A 23,554-nucleotide genomic window follows, 5' to 3' on the forward strand; every position below is an offset into this window, starting at 1 on the left:
TGAATTGTGAAGTAGCCATTGAAATCGAGGATGTTGTACTCAGCAGTGTATTCTGCCGCTGTATGATCAACTGTGCTCTTGGCCCCAGCTTGGCAGTGGGATTCAGTCAAGTGGACAGTTGACTGGTGGCTATGCCCACAAACAATTATGCGCAGAAATTGCTTTCACAGGTGGCCCTGTTTTGATGGGATTAGACATGGCTGTGACAAGAATGGATTAGTACATGTTGGCTGCGTGAATTGGACAAGTCATGCACCTGGGTCTTCTACAGGCATATGATCCAACTGGCAAGGGGCTGGTAATGGAAGTGACTTGGAGATGGACCAGGACATTATGTAGGTTGAGTGGGCAGGAGAATGTCACTTTAGGAAGGATGGGAAGGATTATGGGTAGGATGTTCCTCATTTCCAGGCACTATGATAATTGAGGCCCTGGCTGCTCCAGCCGGAAATGGTGTTAGGTGATGAGGGTTGCTCCTTTGGAGCTGGTTCTAGGGGTTGGTGGGAGGATTAGGGGCGTGTGAGGATATGATGTGGGACCTTCATCATACTGGGCAAGGAAACTGTACATATACTGTCCATAGGTGACTAGACTAGGTGGGAGTGATTTTTTGGTATGGGAGGGATGACAACTTTCTGGTGCTGTCAGTTGTGGGTTTGATATGGACAAAATTAGGGATGGAGCCATCAGAGAGGTGAAGGTCAGTACCCAGGAAGGTGGCATGTTCGGCTGAGGAGGGTCTGCTGAAGTGAATGGGAGAGAAGGTATTGAGACTGTGGAGGATTGAGGATAGGATTTTTTGGCCCTGAGTTCAGATCATTAAGATTTCATCAATGAACCTGAACAAGACAAGGAGTTTGGGAGGCTAGGAAGGTTTCTTCTAGATGTCCAATGACCAGATTGCCAAATGGAGGTGCCAGATGAGCACTCATGGTCGTGCCACGGATTTGTTTATATATCTTCCCCTCAAAGTAGAAGTAGTTCTGTGTGTGACTGTAAGTGGTTCAATGTATGAGGTGTACAACTTTTCTTCTGCCGTTTTTACCCCAACATTTGAGGCTATAATGAAACAACATGTATCATTCAAAGTATTTCCCATCACTGGCCACTACTTTCTCCCATCTTTCGGGCAGTGTACGAATCCCATGTTGAAAAAATTGTTCATTTTTTTAAGCGATTCATGAATCCATTCAATTTGTGACTTCTTTGTGAGATCGGAAGTGTTAGTCAGCCAGGCCAAACAGATGATAGTCAGAGGGAGCAATGTCTGGAGAATGCGGGTGGGGTAGGACTTCCTATTTTAACGTTTCCCAGTACGTTTTGAGCTCTTTTGCTATGTGGAGTCAAGCATTGTTGTACTGCAAAATCACTTTATTGTGCCTCTCACTGTATTGTGGCCGTTTGTCTTTTAATGCTCTGCTCAAACGCATTAATTGCGCTCAATAATGAACACCTGTGATTGTTTCAGTTGGTTTTAACACCTCATAGTACATGACGCCAAGCTGGTCCCACCAAATGCACGAGCACGATCTTGGATTTTTAGACACTATAGTTGTAGCGAGATAAACAGCAATTAATTTGCTTATAATCAATTATTCAAAATGACACTCACAATCGCATTATCTATTTTGCCGCCAACCGGTTTCAACCTGCGATGGGGACATCTTCAGGGCAATTTACACCATTTGGTCGCTCTCTGGAGTCGTCACCCTGCCTGTGCATGGTGGATAGTTACCAACCGTGCACAGGCAGTGTGACAACTCCAGCGAGCAACCAAATGGTGTAAATTGCCCTGAATATGACCCCATCGTGGGTTGAAACCGGTTGGTGGCAAAATAAATAATTTGATTGTGACCGTCATTTTGAATAATTCATGATCTTGGAGCCGTGAATATTCGGTTTGGCCGTCGACTTGGAAGCATGGCCGGGATATCCCTATGATTTTTTGCTTTTGGGGTTATCGTAATAATCCCATTTTTCATCCCCGGTCACAATGTGATGCAGAAATCCCTTCCATTTTTGCCTCTGAAGCAACTGTTCACAAACACACAAATGCCGTTCAACATCTCTTGGTTTCAGCTCACACATGACCCAAGTTCCTTCTTTCTAAATCATGCCCATAGCCTTGAGACCTTTTGAAATGGCTTGCTGTGTCACTCCCACTAATCGTGCAAATTATTTTTGAGTTTGACACGAGTCTTCACTCAGCAATATCTTCAATTCTGCATCTTTGAAAACATTCTCTCTTCCACCACTATGTCGGTCTACGATGTTAAAATCACCGTTCTTGAAGGGTTGAAACCGTTCATGACACGTTCTTTCACCAATAGCGTCCTTACCATACGTACTTGAGCGCATTCGATGAGACTCAGCCGCTGTTTTCTTCATATTGAAACAAAACAGTAACACCTCCCACAAATGACGAGAATTAGGCTCGTAAACTGACATTTTCAATCAAGAACAACTTTATGATGCAGACACAAATCGTCTAATGTTTGAATGAGGTTATGTTGATCGAGGTCCAAGCTAACTGCCTGATGTCTGTGATCTGTTTCTTTTGACTGCTACTTACCATTGTCGCCACCTATTGGCAAACGGCGGAAGCAAACTTGTACATCTTGTATAATAACTGAGGTAGAAGGTTTGGAGTGGAAGGACATTGGGAGAGCTAGTGTTCGAAAACAGAAAGGCCATGGGCACAGGGAATGTTGTTCTGTATGGGGATGGCATAAATATACTTGTCCCGAGTAGGTATTTAGGTGATAATGGGATGGGAATTGTCAAGAGTTGATGAAGGAAATGGTTTGTATCTTTAATATTAGAGGTGTGGTTATGTGCTATTGGTTGGAGTTCATGGTCTACAAAAGTGGAGATACTTTCAGTGTAAGCACAGTAACCAACTACAGTGGTGTGTGTAGGATTGTCAGGTTTACGGATTTTGGGAAGCATGTAGATGGTGGGGGGGGGCCTAAGGATTTTTGTAGGGATTGGAGGTTGTGCTGGACCTCTTGGATGGGATCACTATGGCAAAGCTTTCGATGAAGGAGTCAGCCAATTGGCAGATTTCTTCTGGCAGATAATCACTATGATACATCGTGGCATTGGTGGAGTTTTTGTCTTAAGGAAGGATGATTAATTGGCGTCTGTTTGATGCTGCGTATGACTATTCTTTCCTCCGTTGAGAGATTTTTGCTCTTGTAAATGGGCCTGGAGAATGACGGTGAGAGCAAGTTGGAATTAAGGAATTCTTGGAAGGTGCTGGTGGGGGAAGGTCACAACTGGAAAGTGGTATGAACAGAGAGAGGCAAAGTTCAGTATTGGGATTAGGGTGGCTTTGGTTAGAGAAATGGGTAGCTAAGAAATGTTTCCATTGCAGGAAGTTATAGAAAGAGAATAGCCTTTTGATGAATCCAACATGGTTGAACTTTGGTGTGGGGAGAAGGTGAGGCCTTGGGATGGGAGTGGCTTGAGGCTTGAGGTTTTTGATGGATACACTGACAGCAGTGTTTTGCTTTTGCTTAGATTCTAGGTTTTATGGGATGTTTGGAGGGAGTTTTGAAGGATGCTACAGGTAGAAATGATCAGCAAGATAGGGTATGATTGTTGTGAGAAGGTTGATGAGGGTCTCATTGGAGGTATGATGGGTGTTAGAGGAGGTCATGTCTGGACTGCTCTTCCAGATGTTGGAGGGCAAGGGTTTCGATTTGGGAGATATGTTGTAGGTAGTTGGGATTGCACAGTAGTTACAGTTAGGGATACATTTGTAAACTGACACACATAAATGGAGTGGGGCTCCATTTACGTGGGATATTGCTTGGGGGAGGAGGTGGGCTGGTGGGGGGGGGGGGGGGGGGAGACAATGTAAAGTAAATGGACAAATGAAAATGTTAGCTGATAGTAGAAGGAACTATGGATAACAAGTCACGATTTGGGAAATCAAAACACAGGCTAACAAGCTGTAGAAATCATCAGGCTGCAGAGTAGATATGTGACAGGAGGATATTCATTTGCACATTAATGGACATGAGGATATTCATTTGCACATTTGGAATCACATATGACAAAGTTAGTGGCAGATGTAATATGATGACAGCAGTAATGTGTAGAGGATGGATGGAACTATTTGGAGGTGAAATGCAATTATTTGGAGCTTGGATAATGTTTAACTGTGATTTGTAACAATATTGTGAAAAGGAAAGTTGCCACTCACCAAATAGCGTTTGCGTGAGTATGTATATGTGTATTTGCCATCTAATTCTGAAGAAGGCCTTACTGGCCGAAAGCTATTATTAGTGACAGTCTGTTTGTTGTGCCTAAATGCGACTCAGCATCTCTGCTATTTGGTGAGTGGCAAGATTTTTAACTGTGATTTTGTGGAGATGTGACTAGTAGGATAGCGTACACTACAGTCGAAGTGGCCACGACCGTCACCACAAAAAAATGACTGCACAGTAACAAAGTATGAACGACACCAGGCTTAGGACAGAAGGGGGCCTCTTGGCAATATAAAAATGATACGGAAATTTCTAGTGTAATGTAAATAATTTAAGAGTGAAGGTAACAACTCATTGTGTAGTGGAAGTTTTGATTCTTTGACAGGCACACAAAAAGAATGAAAACTTAACTAGCTTTTAGGCAAATCCTGTTTTGAGCTAGATGACAGACAGACAGACACACAAACACACACACACACACACACACACACACACACACACACACACACACACAGTTAAATTATTTGTCTGAATGCTGGGACTGCAGTTTGGTGGTTAGATTAGCTTGAGGGTTCATATTGGGCTGGAATGGGTGACAGGAGAAAAGAAGCAAGGAACAGGAAGGAGGATTGGGGAAGGTTGGCTGGCGGCTCAGAGGGAGGCAGCAGGTGCCCAGCTTAGGACTTTGACACAGGTACCATGCCCAATCCACATTTCCATGTCATTATGATCATCGTGCACAGCACGAATTCACCAGCTCCAGGGGCCGTGTGTTGTATTCTTATCTTCTGCAGTTGCTGACTCTCCCTCCCATGAGCCTATTTCACACGACTGCCGCTTCCCCCTGAGCCATCAACCACCATTCCCCAATTGTCTTCTCTCTCACTACCTCCCTCTTTTCTTTCCACATCCACTCTATCCAGTTTAATGCCTCAACCTAGTCTACCTGCTCAAATGCAGTGCAGGCATTGTCTGTGTGTGTATTTCATTTTTTTTAAAATTTTGATTTGTTCATTCAAAATAAAATTTTGTTCTTCATCATAATGTCATAAAATTTGCAGCTGTGCAACGAGGTCCATATATATATATGCGCTGGCAGGTCGATAGACACACAAACAAACACACAAAATTCTAGCTTTCGCAACCAATGGTTGCCTCGTCAGGAAAGAGGGAAGGAGAGGGAAAGACGAAAGGATTTGGGTTTTAAGGGAGAGGGTAAGGAGTCATTCCAATCCCGGGAGCGGAAAGACTTACCTTAGGGGGAAAAAAGGACAGGTATACACTCGCACACACACACACACACATATCCATCCGCATATACACAGACACAAGCAGACATTTGTAAAGGCAAAGAGTTTGGGCAGAGATGTCAGTCGGGGCGGAAGTACAGAGGCAAAGATGATGTTGAAAGACAGGTGAGGTAAGAGCGGCGGCAAATTGAAATTAGAAATTAGCGGAGATTGAGGCCTGGCGGATAGCGAGAAGAGAGGATATGCTGAAGGGCAAGTTCCCATCTCCGGAGTTCTGACAGGTTGGTGTTAGTGGGAAGTATCCAGATAACCCGGACGGTGTAACACTGTGTCAAGATGTGCTGGCCGTGCACCAAGGCATATTTAGCCACAGGGTGATCCTCATTACCAACAAACACTGTCTGCCTGTGTCCATTCATGCGAATAGACAGTTTGTTGCTGGTCATTCCCACATAGAACGCTTCACAGTGTAGGCAGGTCAGTTGGTAAATCACGTGGGTGCTTTCACACGTGGCTCTGCCTTTGATCGTGTACACCTTCCGGGTTACAGGACTGGAGTAGGTGGTGGTGGGAGGGTGCATGGGACAGGTTTCACACCGGGGGCGGTTACAAGGGTAGGAGCTAGAGGGTAGGGAAGGTGGTTTGGGGATTTCATAGGGATGAACTAAGAGGTTACGAAGGTTAGGTGGACGGCGGAAAGACACTCTACGTGGAGTGGGGAGGATTTCGTGAAGGATGGATCTCATTTCAGGGCAGGATTTGAGGAAGTCGTATCCCTGCTGGAGAGCCACATTCAGAATCTGATCCAGCCCCGGAAAGTATCCTGTCACAAGTGGGGCACTTTTGGGGTTCTTCTGTGGAAGGTTCCGGGTTTGAGGAGATAAGGAAGTGGCTCTGGTTATTTGCTTCTGTACCAGGTCGGGAGGGTAGTTACGGGATGCGAAAGCTGTTTTCAGGTTGTTGGTGTAATGGTTCAAGGATTCCGGACTGGAGCAGATTCGTTAGCCACAAAGACCTAGGCTGTAGGGAAGGGACCGTTTGATGTGGAATGGGTGGCAACTGTCATAATGGAGGTACTGTTGCTTGTTGGTGGGTTTGATGTGGACGGACGTGTGAAGCTGGCCATTGGACAGGTGGAGGTCAACGTCAAGGAAAGTGGCATGGGATTTAGAGTAGGACCATCAGATTCACCTGGTCCTACTCTAAATCCCATGCCACTTTCCTTGACGTTGACCTCCACCTGTCCAATGGCCAGCTTCACACGTCCGTCCACATCAAACCCACCAACAAGCAACAGTACCTCCATTATGACAGCTGCCACCCATTCCACATCAAACGGTCCCTTCCCTACAGCCTAGGTCTTCGTGGCAAACGAATCTGCTCCAGTCCGAAATCCTTGAACAATTACACCAACAACCTGAAAATAGCTTTCGCATCCCGTAACTACCCTCCCGACCTGGTACAGAAGCAAATAACCAGAGCCACTTCCTCATCTCCTCAAACCCGGAACCTTCCACAGAAGAACCCCAAAAGTGCCCCACTTGTGACAGGATACTTTCCGGGACTGGATCAGATTCTGAATGTGGCTCTCCAGCAGGGATATGACTTCCTCAAAACCTGCCCTGAAATGAGATCCATCCTTCACGAAATCCTCCCCACTCCACGTAGAGTGTCTTTCCGCCGTCCACCTAACCTTCGTAACCTCTTAGTTCATCCCTATGAAATCCCCAAACCACCTTCCCTACCCTCTAGCTCCTACCCTTGTAACCGCCCCCGGTGTGAAACCTGTCCCATGCACCCTCCCACCACCACCTACTCCAGTCCTGTAACCCGGAAGGTGTACACGATCAAAGGCAGAGCCACGTGTGAAAGCACCCACGTGATTTACCAACTGACCTGCCTACACTGTGAAGCGTTCTATGTGGGAATGACCAGCAACAAACTGTCCATTCGCATGAATGGACACAGGCAGACAGTGTTTGTTGGTAATGAGGATCACCCTGTGGCTAAACATGCCTTGGTGCACGGACAGCACATCTTGGCACAGTGTTACACCGTCCGGGTTATCTGGATACTTCCCACTAACACCAACCTGTCAGAACTCCGGAGATGGGAACTTGCCCTTCAGCATATCCTCTCTTCTCGCTATCCTCCTGGCCTCAATCTCCGCTAATTTCTAATTTCAATTTGCCGCTGCTCATACCTCACCTGTCTTTCAACATCATCTTTGCCTCTGTACTTCCGCCCTGACTGACATCTCTGCCCAAACTCTTTGCCTTTATATATCTCTTTCTTCTTCTTATGTAAGACAGTACTAATATTTTCAGTTGTATCCACTACATGCTTTTCATCACATAAATGCATAGTGAATGTTGATGGGTTCCTTTTGTTGGTATTAAAATGCTGTTTGTATCATGTACATATTTTTTTACTGGCTTGTGAAACTGTCCTGTATACAGTGATTAGCCAAAACAGTATGACCACTGGCCACTGTGATGTTGGATGCCACCTGGTGACATTGTAGACACGTGTTATGGTAACAAAAGTATGTAAGCAGATCAGACGTGGATGGTGGATCACCTTAGCAAAGATATGTCGATAATATCTTGAAAAAATGTTATCATTTTTTCTGTTAGATTTGTTCATGATAACGGTTGAATTACCTTTGTCGGTTTTAACTACTACTGCATTATTGGCAGCTACTTTGTCTGTGGGACACAGTCAACAAAACATAGGAGAGTTTGTGGTGAAACGTAAAAGCAGAGGAGAGTTTGTGGTGAATCCTAAAAGCAGTCCATTGCTCTTCCCAGCGCATGTTTGTTCAGGAACCTACAAGATGGCAGTCACTGAGCAAGGTGCTATAGTTTTTAATACACTGGGCTCACATTTGGAAGGACACTGGTTCAAATTCCCCCTCTGGCCATACAGATTTAGGATGTCCTTGGTTTCCTTAAATTGTTTAAGACAAATATCAGAATGGTCCATTTAAATGTGCATGGCAAAACACAAGAGTGTTCCTTTTCCAATTACCTTGAAGGGAGATTAATCTTCCTTCTTCTTCCTTTGAGGTGGTAACTACATACAAATGGCGTTTGGAAAACATCGCCATACGTTCGTTGCAGTAACTGCATAATTCCATAATATTTCCATCACTTTGGTCAGAATCAATAGTTTTGACACCATCCAACATTGTAGCTGTTAATGTTTATGCTCTTATATGCTAATGTTGATTCTGATAAAATGTGTTGTTAAACAACTTTTTTTTATTCAAGAATAATCTCTGTCACTACTTCTTGCAAAATTTAGCTTAGGGCATTTCCTTTCCTTCCCTTCATTGAAGGAAGAAGAAAAGTAGGGTCTAATGTACCACCAACAATGACATAATTAGAATTGTGGCACAAGTTAAGAGAGGACAAAGCTAGGGAAGAAAACTGGGCATGTCCATTCCAAAGCATTGTGGCATTTACTTTATTCATTTGAGAGAAAACACAGAAACCTAAAACTGTATGTGTGGACAGGAATTTGAAACCCTTCCCTCTGAATGCAAGTTTACTTTTGTAGCAACTTTTTAACTTTACTATTGAATCATGACAGATCTTCCTTCCTACCCCTCATTGTCTTTCCTAGAATAACACCTGTCTTACAACAGTGCTGAGTTTGTCTCACATTTCCTTCATATTTTTATCCTTAGAGGTGAATGTTTGATACTGTCCGCTCAGATAATTAGAAATAAATTTTTTGTCACACTTGCTGACCATTACATATATCTCATTAATTAGTGCTATAAAATCCTTATCTTTATTGTTTGCTGCCTTTGTGTTCACTGAAATCCAAAAGTTCAGGTCTGTTTGTTGCCAGGAGACCTAAATTGTTACTTTCAAAAGTGTGCTGCACAACTGCACAAAATAATTTGCAGAAAAGAATAAAGTGCTGCATTAATTTTTATGCCTGTCCCTGTCATTTATCAGGACCCAGCTTATGTTGGAGGCATCAGAAGTGTCACAAACATCACTCCAGGTACTCAATACCCCTTCAACTGATGGCAGTAGCCCGAAGTGTGCTGCAGTTGTTATGCAGCTTCCCGCTGATTTCAGACAATGGCCAATCCCTCACTCCCCTCTCCATATTGCATTTACACACAATGAGTAAAGATCCTATTAAATACAAATATGAACAAAAATATTAAAAAAATGACTAATTCTTCAGGGAGTGTAGACACAAAGCTGTAATAAATTTAAGTAAAAATAACCAGTAAATTAACATGACTGAACAAAACCAGGCACATTTCACTCCTGCACAGAAAACAGTATTCATCAGATGGAAGTGCAAATATTGTAATTGAATTATGCTTCTACATTACACTTGGCTGTATTGACTGATGTCCGTTATGTTGCAGTACTTTGTTACGCAAAGTTGTATATGTTTCTTAGGTATACCAATCCTTTAACAGTTTCATATACGCAAAATTAAAAATCTTAAATGAAGTAACAGATAATGTTAAAATTTAATGAAGTAAAGTCAATTTTACTCACACTGTAATGATCTTTTTCAGTGAAATACTGTAATAATTTTTAACTGTTCATGATGAAAACTCTTCTTCAAATTCTCGAATAACTTTAGAATCATTTTTCATTATTGTGTACGTCTGTTGACACAGTTGGAATTAATAATATTACAGAACTCCGTTGAACATACCATGTATAATAAGTATGACCAAGCAGTGATATAATCGCATTTATTTCCACAATTGTAGTAGGTGCTCAGCAAATTCGTGGGGTGACAAAGGAAACACAAACTAGTACATGCCAATGTCTTGCAATTTTTTTAATATCAGTAAAATAAGATTTTTCCATCTGTGAAAAACTCTAAGCTCATTGTTGTAATTTGATGTAAATCTTCATATACCCTACCATTGTTTTGAGATCTGGAAACAAAAGTAATAGTTGGAGCAAAACATGTGAAAGCATTTTCAAGTGAATGTCATTTACTGTGGTTTTTCAACAGTGATATGAGGTGTTAGTTATGTTGTTACCACAGGTGGAATCATTTTTTATTTTCTTGGAGCCACTTTCACCTTCTGTCACCCATTGTTTCAGTTGTTGCAACATCTCTGGCACACAACAATTAATACATGTTTCAGCTACTGCATAAATTGCAGACAGTTATCGTTGGAGACAGTGATTGGAATTGTTTTTAAATATGTCCACACACTCTTAAGAAATATTAATTTAAATGTGTTATAGCTTGACATTTAATGACTGCAGCAACCATGGAGAACGAAACTTAGTGGACATGACTTATGGAATATCAGTTAGCTTGTGTAATATTAATAATCTTTCCATTAGTACAGCTTGTGAAGTTTTGCCACAGATGTAGTTACATAGATTATTGGATGTCCTGTGTTCTTGTCATTGTCAATTGATGCATGGCTTTGCTTAAATTTAGCAGCTCATTTTTTAATGATAGAAAATTAAGGGGAATAAACCTTTAGTGTTGAATATAAATTCTCTGTTGAGGTTAAATGTAATAAAACAAAGTTCTGTATATCAGCTTATAACTAAGTATCACCAGCTTTTCATAACATTTCATAGTGTGCATAGTGAAGCAACCAAATGTCTGTCACTTAAACTTCAAAGCACATAATCTACAGAGTTGTATTTTCCAAACATTGCAGTATTTTACAAACATTAATACTACCTCTCCTTTAGGAGAAGAATGTTACAGATGTCTCGTGTACTTTCCTGTGTTTGTAAAACTTCTAACAAATGAATGACGAAAGGTTCACGTTTATAACCATATTAACCCCTAATGTTAGCATTCAGGAAAGTAATAAAGGCAGCTAATGCAGACTGACACACACACACATACACACACACACACACACACGCACGCACGCACACCCTGTCTAGTATATTTATTTATTAATTTACCTGCCAATAGGTGATATGGATTGTATTAATTTACAACTAACTTACCTGAAACAGAAGGAAGGTATTTGTTACTTGTCTGCTTCTTCAACAATAAAGAATTTGTTCAGCACAACATATTTACAATTACATGACAGAAAGTAATAGTTCTTGAGTCTCATGGAAATGCAGAAAATAAGACACTCCTGGATGCGGACTGGGAAGCAAATGGATACGAACCAAACTCTCAGTGCACCCATACACCATTTGTTTGTTCACTCAAAACACAACGTTGGGTTAACGGTGAGTGACTGCAGCCCCACATTAGGCAGACAGGCATGTCCTTGTGCTAACCAAACATCAATAGTAGGTAAAAACAAAGTACAGATCACAGTCCAGGAGAAAGCTACTTAGTACAGATTCATCGTCAGCGGGCACACTGGAGTGTTTGCTGTAAAAATCAGCAGGTTGTGACAGATGAGAGTTTTGGTCCTAGGCAGTGCTTCAATCTGCCATGGATGTTTTGTAAGATTTCTTGGTGTTGGAAGATGCATCCTTCCACATCATGATTAGTGACCTCACCAGCCAAATGCATAATTGTATCGAGTGATCAGTCACTGTGTGCAGTGGGTTTACAACAATGTTGTTTTGCATTAAGCAGTGTGACAGTCATAACTGAGCTCTTCTGTGGAACGACTACTGAGTTGAAAAATATTGAGTTTGAGGTACAGAGCCCCAAATGTTTCAAATAGTTTTCTTTTTATTCATTTCGACCTCTTGTACAATGACTACATTTCTGTCAAACTAAAACAAAATACTAATAATGTAGAAAAAGATGGATTGCTACTTACTGTAAAGAGGACATGTCAAGTTGCAGACAGGCACAATTAAAAGACTCTCACATAAAGCTTTCAGCCACAACCTTCATCCCTTCATCGTAAAAGACACACACACACACACACACACACACACACACACACAAAAAAAAAAAAAAGGGCAAGCACACCTCAGGCACACAGAACAGCCAACTCCAGCATCTTGGACCAGAATGCAACATCCCGTGGAACGTAAGCAGCAATCTGGAGGGGTTGGGAAGGGGAGGTATAGTAGTGTATGGGTGGGGAGAGAGGCAAACGCTGTCTGATGGAATATGCAGGGACTAGACTGCCAACAGATGCTATGTCAGGAGGTTGTTGGGCAGGGAGGTGGAGAAAAAAAGGAAAGGAGCAGGGAAAGATGGGCAGATGCATTGAAAGAGGGCTACAAATAAACAGGGTGGGAAATGAGAATGGGGAGGAGATGATGGGACAGAGAGGGTGGAAACTGTTGGGTGGAGGGTGTAGTAACAGTATGTTACCACAGGTTTAGGCCTGGTAATTATGATCCAGTTGTTCGCAGTAAATGTCCTGCATTCACAGTATATCTAATTAGCTCTTCAAAATGAATGACCCTTTGAATACTCTACCAGACACACAAAAGTGCCTTTTTTATGTGTAAACCTGGCTTTACTGTACTTAAACAATTAGTGGCAATTCATTCAGAGTCAACCACCACACTTTGCATTTTGCATTATCATAGAGGATCTATTTTTCATCTGCATTGATGTGATCAAAAAAAGCTTCTTTATTGTGCCGCTGAAGCAGTAAGTTGGATGTGGTGGACTGGTTAGCTTTCTTTGTTTTTACTGGTTTGCTGCAAATGTTATTGGACGATCGACCAAGGTTGTCTAAGAGTGTTTGACAGTTCCTTGATTGTCTGACATGGATTCACTTCCACTTTTGCCCTTAACATGTCATTGTCTAAAGCTATTGACCTTTCTGATCAGTATGAATCAGAAAGATCAAAATTACCCAATTTGAACTTGGAAAACCATCTGTGACATTTACCAATGCCTAATACACTTGGTTAAACATCACAAATGTATCTGGTAGCAACTGTTCTGCTACTATCCTTGCAGAGCTCAGAAAGTGTATGATGCTGGATATATATCTCTTCTGCTATTTGGCTGCTCATTTCACCATAAATTGCAAAAAAAGTAAGTTTTAATTATTTATAAGTAAACAAGTCATTCTAACTTAAAATGTCTTTGGCATGACTTTGAAGTATACAATGAGCTGATAAATGATAAACTAATATCATCATACACACAAATGACATTTCATTTGTGAAATTGAAGTTCTGATGAATACCTTAGTAGAGGTTGGTCATTCTGTGTTGGAAGACAAGATGGAAATGATCACAGTGTCAGTTTTGGCAGATATGTATCCTCAGATGGGACAACAAAAGAGGTGAATTAATGTCAGTTGTTACATCGTAACGTGGCTTTGAGTTAAGGAATGTTGGCCATTAATGGAAGATCAACAAGATAGGAAGAATAATATCAATACAGAAAATAAGAATAGTGGAAGGGAAAAAAAAGGGTAACTGAGAAAGAGGAATCAGTGAAGACAGCAAAATAAATTATTTGTAGAAGTGTCTGATGGGTGCTTGCAACATGCCCCCCCCCTTTCCCCTCCCTCCTCGTGTGTATGTGTGCGTGTGTGTTCTTGTTGCGTTGTTGTTGTCTTTGAACACTGCCCCTCTCACTTTTTTAATTTTCATTTGATGTTTTGTTTTATTTACTTTGTTCTGAATGAATAAAAGTGATCATTTATTTGCTCTGCTGTTTTTTCCTCATCTCATCCTTTGTAGTTTAACTGAATACCATTTGTTTCTGTGTTTCATTTGTACCATCCAACTGATTTTTATTTGTGACATCAGAGAATCCTATTTTGTATAAATTATTGGTATTTTGGTTTATCTCATATTTTAATTGGAGAGATCTCCTAGTTCTGTTATATGCGTTTCACATGAAAACTTTTATTTTATCCATTTCTTACACAGCTATTGGTATCTTTTTGCCTTCAGGTTTGTGTGGTAACTGGATTGAAATAGCATATGGAACAAGTTCAGGAACAGTGCGTGTTATCGTTCAGCACCCAGAAACTGTAGGACATGGGCCCCAGCTTTTCCAGACATTCACAGTTCATCAGAGTCCTGTCACAAAGGTATGCAATTTTTCTGATTTTTTTTTCTTTAGTGGTCACCTAAATATTCCTGTTAGATGACTTATGATAGTGGAATTATTCTCCCCTCCTTTCTTTCAGGTCACACTGTCAGAGAAATTTTTAGTATCTGTGTGCAGTGAGTATAACCATGTTCGTACCTGGAGTGTAACTCGATTTAGAGGAATGCTTTCCACCCAGCCTGGCTCCACACCTGTTGCCTCATTTAAAATTGTTTCATTGGATGAAGTGGAACCAAATATCAGTTATGCAGCAGGAAATGACTGTGGTATGTGTGTCTCAGTTTTTTCTAGTGTTGGTGTTATATTTCGATTGCACGTTATCAGGTAACAGACAAGCAATTCCTGTAACTGTCAACTACATTTGAAAATTTAGTTGCCCAACGTATGAATGATGTATTATATCGGATATGCATTACATACCATAGGTTTATGTGCATTTGATGTTGTAAAAACTTTAATTTGTGCCTTGCTCAAGCTGCAACTAGGACATATTAATGGAATTTTGCTGTCATGCTGATCCAGCAGCATCATTACCATTGAATGTTTTTCTGCTAACTAGTGTTACATTATATTGTAACACATGAACCACAGGCTGCATATCTCCTCATAAATTTTTCTCCAAGGAAGACAGTATGGCAGTTATTCCAAAATATGAATTATGAGCAAAAACATTACATTTCTAATATTCTTAGATAGCACTGCCTTTGAAATTCTTTTAGCTTCTTCATCTCTAAATTTCTGATGGTTCACTTTTCACTTCCAAATGCTGCTGTGCTCTAAATGCACACTTTCAGGAACTGGTTCTTCAACTCCAAATCAGTATCTGGTATCAGTGAAGCTCTTTTGTTGAAGAAAGTCTTCTTTACCTGCATCAGTTTATTTTTGAATCTTCCTCGCTTTGGCTGCCCTGTGTAAACTCACTTCATAGATAGTAGATTCTTTAACTTCTTCCACTTTGTGTGGGCCACTATTTTGCTGTAATTCTCCTTTATGCTACTCATCATCAGCTTCACCTGTTTTTTTGTTTATCTGCTAGTCATACTTTCCTCTAATTATATTATCCCATCCTATCAGCATGTGTTCTATGTCGTCTTTACATCCAGTCAGTAGGGTTATGACATCTGCAAATCTTAGTGTTGATATCTGTCCCCTTGACTTTTATTTCTGTTGCAAAGTTTTCTTTCGCATACTTCTTTTATGTGTGTGTTCTCCTGCCGCCCCTTGGCAAATAGATTTTCTTATCTATCCAATTACATTATTTTGTTATTTCTTTGAAGTAAAAGTTTAACACAGTGGTTATAAGCTGCAACCTTATCTTAAATCACTGTAACATGAACTTGTCTTCCTTTGTCTTCCATTTTTATTATTCCCACTTAAAAATAATACTGAAAATTATTTGTTTCTCTCTGTACTTTAGTATACTAAGAATGGTAAACATCTAATATGATATGACATGTGAAAGTGGCTGTGACCTCGAATAAATGTATGAGTGTAAGTTAATGTAGAACCACAGAGAATAGTGAAGTGTTGTTTCTTGAAGAAAGCACCTCCAGAATAGTCTCATACGTAATTGCAGTTTGATTTAATATTGAAACATTACTAACTAGTAATAGAATAGTATCTTATCCATGTATAACTATGATGACAAGTTGTTTTAATTGCAGTATCATATGTTATTTAAGTAAATAGCATACAAACAGATTATGTATGGAAACTGTACAGAACAGTGCTGGCTCATAGAGGACTGTTCATACTAGAAGATATCGGACAGTGTTGTTATGCAGTAAAATTTGTATAAAAATGGTCACGCGGCTGTAAGTGTAGATGATTTCCCCCACTTGGTGAAGCTAAAATGTGAGACTACTGAGGTAGCCACAAACATCTAAAATAGTGTTGTTACAGGATAAGAGTAATAGAAAATGCTGATTTGGCTGTAAATGTAGGAGATTTTCCCACTCATTGTGGCTAAATCTCGAGGCACACTAAGGTAGCCACAAATTGAAGAGCGTCTAAAGGATTCCATGTAGATTAAAACCTTAAAAATAAATTAATACTCTCATTTTGTGTCATTAGTTATTTTAATTTTAATTTATTCCTGAGAATCAAGGACTTATTGTTATAGTGTATAAACTACTGATGAAATGAACTGTGCTACATAGTGTGTGATGTAACAGTTGACGTCACTGGCTGGCATTTAACAGGTCGATCACCCACAATTATTTTTCATTTAATATTTATCATTTCTGGGAAGTTCTTATGTCCATAATGTTTGTATAATCTAGAATTTCAATATTTGCATAAATAGCAACACTCTCCATCTAGGAGATCAATTCTGTTATGGCTCTATGTTGCTGTTCATAATAAACGAGCTTCAAGTGCAAAATATTGTATTTCATTGACAACCCTGTTTTCGGGTTTGGACTTGATTCTTATGACATGACATTGTTTGCTGGAGGTGCCAGATACCTCAAAATATCTACATGAGCATGGTTCCAACTAGACAACATAAGCTACATGGACAAAACTGGGAACTGGAATATAAGCTGTACATAGTTCCCATGGTCTATTTACTCAGATGATGGTCGAAGTAGAGATGATATAAAATGTAGACTGGCAATGGGAAGGAAAGCGTTTCTGAAGAAGAGAAATTTGTTAACATCGAGTATAGATTTAAGTGTCAGGAAGTCATTTTTGAAAGGATTTGTATGGAGTGTAGCCATGTATGGAAGTGAAACATGGACGATAAATAGTTTGGACAAGAAGAGAATAGAAGCTTTTGAAATGTGGTGCTACAGAAGAATGCTAAAGATTAGATGGGTAGATCACATAACTAATGAGGAAGTATTGAATAGGATTGGGGAGAAGAGAAGTTTGTGGCACAACCTGACTAGAAGAAGGGATTGGTTGGTAGGACATGTTCTGAGGCATCAAGGGATCACCAAGTTAGTATTGGAGGGCAGCGTGGAGGGTAAAAATCGTAGAGGGAGACCAAGAGATGAATACACTAAGCAGATTCAGAAAGATGTAGGTTGCGGTAGGTACTGGGAGATGAAGAAGCTTGCACGGGATAGAGTAGCATGGAGAGCTGCATCAAACCAGTCTCAGGACTGAAGACCACAACAACAACAACAACAACAGCAACATTTACTCAGAGATCAGTGGAGTCCAAAAAAGCAGCAAATTAGCTGTACTTCCAACACCCTTCAGTGTTTACTGGAGATATTGCTCAGGACCTGAAACAATGGCTGAAAGGATTTGACCGAGTCATCAGACGGGATGACATGATGTATTTGGCAGATACATACTTAGCCCTAAACAGTGGTTCAAGAGCAACAAAGAGAAGCTCAATAACTGGAATAGATTCCAGGTCAAACTGAAGGAAACATTTGCGAACAATCAGCAGCAAATGCGCTGAGTGGAAGAAAAGGTGTCATCATCACAGGGAGATGACACATTCTTACATACAACAAGTTTTGACCCTAAGGCACATTGTGAATTCAGATGTGACAGAAGCTGACAAAATCTCATACGTGATGAAGGGAGTCATAGTGAACATGTACCAAGCTCTTCTGGTAAAGGATACCACAGCAACAGAGGAATTCATTGGCTGGTGCCAGTGCTTCGAGGAAATGCAACAGAAAAGAGTTCGACAAAAGAGGTATGATCAACTCCCAAATATAGTTCCTGTGGCAGTTGGTGAAAGGCCACATCTCTCATACGCCAGGTTGTAAGGGAAGAGAAACTGCAGTTTATGGCAACCAGGATTGTTGGACCCAGTAAGCAAGGGATAGTAGCCATGAGTGCTGTCCCCATACATCAGGAGGTAAGACACACTGTTGAAGAAAATGTGTATCGATCTTCAGTGTTAGTTTCTGTCACCAGTCAAACACACCAAGAAGAACAGAACTGGCAAACTAGGACTGATGCCACAGTCATCAGAGGACAACCCAGACACGATAAACACAGGTACAACCAACTCCTCTACTATCACGCCCTGCAGAGGAACAAAAATTTTAAGCTTGTTCATTGATAGTGCACTAGAGTGCTTGGAGGGAACAAAGTATTTCTCAGCTATGGACTTGAATCCAGGTCACTAACAAATTGAGGTTGACAAAGCTGACTGGGAAAAGACTGCCTTCACGTTACTCCTGACGGCTTCTATGTGTTCATAGTTACACCATAGGTACTATGTAACACACCAGCCATCTTCGAGGGTATGATGGAAAACCTGCTTTGACACCTTAAATGGACAATGTATGTTTGCTGTCTGGATGATCTTGTCATTGTTTGAAAGACATTTGGAAAACATCTAAGTCACCTGACAGTCGCTTGAAGTGTGTTCAGACTGCACGTACCCACTTGAATATGAAAAAGTGCCTTTCCACCACCCAAGAAAAAAAAAATCTTGGTGCACCTACTGAATGATGATGGAGTCCATCCCGATCCAGAGAATATAAGAGCAGTCACACATTTTCTCACTTCTTAGCACATTTGTATGTGAGAAATTTTCTTGGGATGTGCTCCTACTACCAACAATTCATAAGGGATTGCTATACTGAAGCACATTCCTAGGAAGGATTGCTGCAGAGGATGCAGATTTTCATGAAATGAGGTGTAAGAAAGATCTTACCTTGTACTTAAGGAGGTGCCAACATCCTCTCCCGTCCTAGAATTGTATGATGAGAATTCGTGGACAGAACTTAACACGTACACTAGCAGTTATGGGATAGATGCAGTTATTGTATAAATCCAGGAAGATGCTGAAAAGGTGATAGTGTATGCTTCTGGAATACCATACAAATCTGAGAGGAAATGATTTACAACTGAGAAAGAGTTCCTTGCAGTTATTTGGGTCAGCAACAAATTCTGTACATATTTATTTGGCAAACCATTCACTGTTTTGCTGGATCACCATTCTCTCTGCTGGCTGACTATCCTTAAGGGTCTGTTAGATCAACTGGTGAGACGGGGACTGAGGCTTCAGGAGTATGATACCATAGAGTTACACAAAAGTGGATACTGACTGCATTTCAAGGAATCCAATAGAACTGATGAAAGTTCAGTCGTCATTGCATTAAATGACATTGCTGCTGAACAGAGGGAAGATCCAGCATTGCTGAAACCCGCAGAGGCCTTGAAGATTGAGGAACTGGCCAAAGGAGAATTCCAGTTAATAAATAGAACATTATGTAACAGGAACTATGATCTGATGAGGCAGAAATGGTTAGTCATCATCCCAGCTCATCTACGGCCTGCTATCATGAAATTTTTCCACAACACTCCAACTTCTGATTGCCTGAAATTTGTGAAGACTGTAGACAGAATTAGAAGCAGGTATCACTGACCAGGTCTCTACAGATTTGTTAGACACTGTGTGAGCCACTGTAAGGAATGATAGTTATGGAAGCATGTGCCACACTTATCTCTGGGTCATCTGGTACCAATTCCGCCTGCAGCAGCACCTTTTCCACCAGAATGAAATTGACCTCTTGGGAGTGTTTCTGAAGTTGACAAATGAGAATTGATGGTTAATAGTCACCACTGACTACATAACCCACTACACTGTCACCAAAGCTCTGACAACCGCCAGAGCTCCAGAAATTGCAATCCTTGTGGAAGACTTCATTTTAGAGTACAGAGCATGCTATGTATAGTCTGATTTAGCTAATTGTCTCTTGACAGGTAGCAGGCTGCATGGATCCTGCCACTTATACACCAATGGAAGCCTGGTACGGTTGGCTCCCACTATGTTGCCACTTCTGCTGCACTGAGTTGCTCTGCCTAAAGCATTGTGCCAGCCTGTCCTCAATGGGCCTTTGTAGGGAAAGATTTGGGCGACTTTCGTCTTCGTGTGCCTTACGATGTGTGATCAAAGTAGTCGAAAGAGGGGTAGACCGAGGCTTCACTCTCCTAAGAACTTTCAAAAAGTGTCAGACATGGTGTGATTATACACAGTCAGTCACATGAATTTGTGTGTTCCATGAGGGACTATTTTTAGAGAGAGAGAGAGAGAGAGGGATGCAGGAGCATCTCTATTTTCTTTGGATAAAGTGCTGGAGTGAACTACAACTGCTCTACAAATTTGCAAATGATCAATGATAAGAATCTGCAAGGAGAAATTTGCAAAAGAAGAATCAGGTGCATCTTCTAAGTTAGAGACACCTGGGAAGAAGAAGTGCCTCGAGAAGAGGGCCACAAATCTCAACACTTTCAAGGAAGATGTTATTTGTATTATTCAAGGAAGGAGTGTGTGGCACTCAAAAAGCTACATGCTACCCTTGTAGCGGCAGACCTATTTCAGGGTAGTAAATTGTCCTTGTTATGACTTGTGGAAAAATTGGGATTCCACTATGAATCCATTTCAGGTCAAAAGTTGTGAATGGAAAGCCAAGATATATTATTGCAGTTTGGCAATGCCACTTAGAAAATTAGTAGGCACAAATTTTAATGATATTGTTTGGCTTGATGAAACATGGATGAATGTGGGACAGTTTAAAAAAAGGCTTAACAGACAATAATTGTAGCACTTGCCAGAAATTCAAAAGGTTTTATTTCTAATTGTCTGCTGTTATTCACCTCAAATATGACCTCCACCTACAGCAAAGAGATGAAGCACAATACTTTTGTGAAATGATTTGAAGACATTTTGCTTCAAAACTTAACAAAAAAACTCTGTAACTGTCATGGATAATGCTCCATATCATTCAGTTATACAAGACAAGCCGCCGACAATGGCAGTAAAGAAAAGTGACATTGTTTGCTGACTAGAGAAATGTAAGATATGCATTAACAGTAACTTGACAAGGGCAGAATTATTAGAACTTGTGTCACAACGCAAAGCAAAGAACCCCATTTACAGTGTGGATGAAATATCAAAAAAATATGGGCATAAAGTGCTCATATTGCCTCACTACCATTGCCACTTCAACGCCATAGAACTGATGTGGGCTCATGTTAAATGTTGTGGGTTGGCAGGAGAGCCAACACCGGGTACTAGAGCAAGCCGAAAGGCATGCGTTTTAGCTCACGCAGGCTGGCGTGAGGTCTGGAACAGGACAAGGAAATTAGACTTTAGAAAAACAGACGTAGCTGGTGGAATACTTAACTTTAATCCATTAATGATGATCGTCGCTCTTGACTGTACATGATTCATAATATCAATAGTAACTGGTAATGGCGCCTTGCTAGGTCGTAGCAAATGACGTAGCTGAAGGCTATGCTAACTATCATCTCGGTAAATGAGAGCGTATTTTGTCAGTGAACCATCGCTAGCAAAGTCGGTTGTACAACTGGGGCGAGTGCTAGGAAGTCTCTCTAGACCTGCCGTGTGGCGGCGCTCAGTCTGCAATCGCTGATAGTGGCGACACCCGGGTCCAACGTATACTAACGGACCGCGGCTGATTTAAAGGCTACCACCATAGCTAGTGTGGTGTCTGGTGGTGACACCACATTCCTCCCCCGCAAATCGGCGGACGGTTGTGGCATAAGGCTTCCGCCTGCCGTGGGGAGGACCCCATGTTGACGTATGCGACGAGGTGGGGAGCCTACATCTACATCTACATCTACATCCATACTCCGCAAACCACCTGACGGTGTGTGCCGGAGGGTACCTTGAGTACCTCTATCGGTTCTCCCTTCTATTCCAGTCTCGTATTGTTCGTGGAAAGAAGGATTGTCGGTATGCCTCTGTGTGGGCTCTAATCTCTCTGATTTTATCCTCATGGTCTCTTCGCAAGATATACGTAGGAGGGAGCAATATACTGCTTGACTCTTCGGTGAAGGTATGTTCTCGAAACTTTGACAAAAGCCCGTACCGAGCTACTGAGCGTCTCTCCTGCAGAGTCTTCCACTGGAGTTTATCTATCATCTCCGTAACGCTTTCACGATTACTAAATGATCCTGTAACGAAGCGCGCTGCTCTCCGTTGGATCTTCTCTATATCTTCTATCAACCCTATCTGGTATGTATCCCACACTGTTGAGCAGTATTCAAGCAGTGGGCGAACAAGTGTACTGTAACCTACTTCCTTTGTTTTCAGATTGCATTTCCTTAGGATTCTTCCAATGAATCTCAGTCTGGCATCTGCTTTACCGACGATCAACTTTATATGATCATTCCATTTTAAATCACTCCTAATGCGTACTCCCAGATAATTTATGGTATTAACTGCTTCCAGTTGCTGACCTGCTATTTTGTAGCTAAATGATAAGGGATTTATCTTTCTATGAATTCGCAGCACATTACACTTGTCTACATTGAGGTTCAATTGCCATTCCCTGCACCATGCGTCAATTTGCTGCAGATCCTCCTGCATTTCAGTACAATTTTCCATTGTTACAACCTCTCGATACACCACAGCATCATCTGCAAAAAGCCTCAGTGAACTTCCGATGTCATCCACCAGGTCATTTATGTATATTGTGAATAGCAACGGTCCTATGACACTCCCCTGCGGCACACCTGAAATCACTCTTACTTCGGAAGACTTCTCTCCATTGAGAATGACATGCTGCATCCTGTTATCTAGGAACTCCTCAATCCAGTCACACAATTGGTCTGATAGTCCATATGCTCTTACTTTGTTCATTAAACGACTGTGGGGAACTGTATCGAACGCCTTGCGGAAGTCAAGAAACACGGCATCTACCTGTGAACCCATGTCCATGGCCCTCTGAGTCTCGTGGACGAATAGCGCGAGCTGGGTTTCACATGACCGTCTTTTTCGAAACCCATGCTGATTCCTACAGAGTAGATTTCTGGTCTCGAGAAAAGTCATTATATTCGAACACAATACGTGTTCCAAAATTCTACAACTGATCGACGTTAGAGATATAGGTCTATAGTTCTGCACATCCGTTCGACGTCCCTAAAGTCCGCCTAACAACAGGCGAGGCTGTCCCACCCGCACCCTGCCATTCGGACCGCAGGGAGCTAGGAAATGCCTGAAAACCTGCTCCAGGGTGCACGCCAACATGCAGTGTATGCGCCCGTAGAGAGACAGGAGGGGCCGAAGGGTCGACCTCTATCGGGCCGGGGCACCCGACGGGCGAAGACGACATATGGTCCGGAGTGGGCACGAGTTCCATGCTGGAGGACAACTGGACACGGGAAGCGATC

General features: G+C 41.5%; 1 protein-coding gene across 1 annotated transcript in view; it reads left to right on the forward strand.

Moving 5' to 3' along the window:
• LOC126188011 (BTB/POZ domain-containing protein KCTD3) overlaps positions 1-23,554 on the forward strand; it is a 245,802-nt gene that overhangs the window by 172,560 nt on the left and 49,688 nt on the right. The window contains exons 8-9 of the mRNA XM_049929427.1: positions 14,278-14,417; positions 14,517-14,703. Coding sequence (XP_049785384.1) covers positions 14,278-14,417; positions 14,517-14,703 — 327 coding nt within the window. The remainder of the gene's footprint in view (positions 1-14,277; positions 14,418-14,516; positions 14,704-23,554) is intronic.

The sequence above is a fragment of the Schistocerca cancellata genome, chromosome 5 (genome assembly GCF_023864275.1).
Source record: "Schistocerca cancellata isolate TAMUIC-IGC-003103 chromosome 5, iqSchCanc2.1, whole genome shotgun sequence".
In the NCBI taxonomy this organism is placed as follows: Eukaryota; Metazoa; Arthropoda; class Insecta; order Orthoptera; family Acrididae; genus Schistocerca; species Schistocerca cancellata.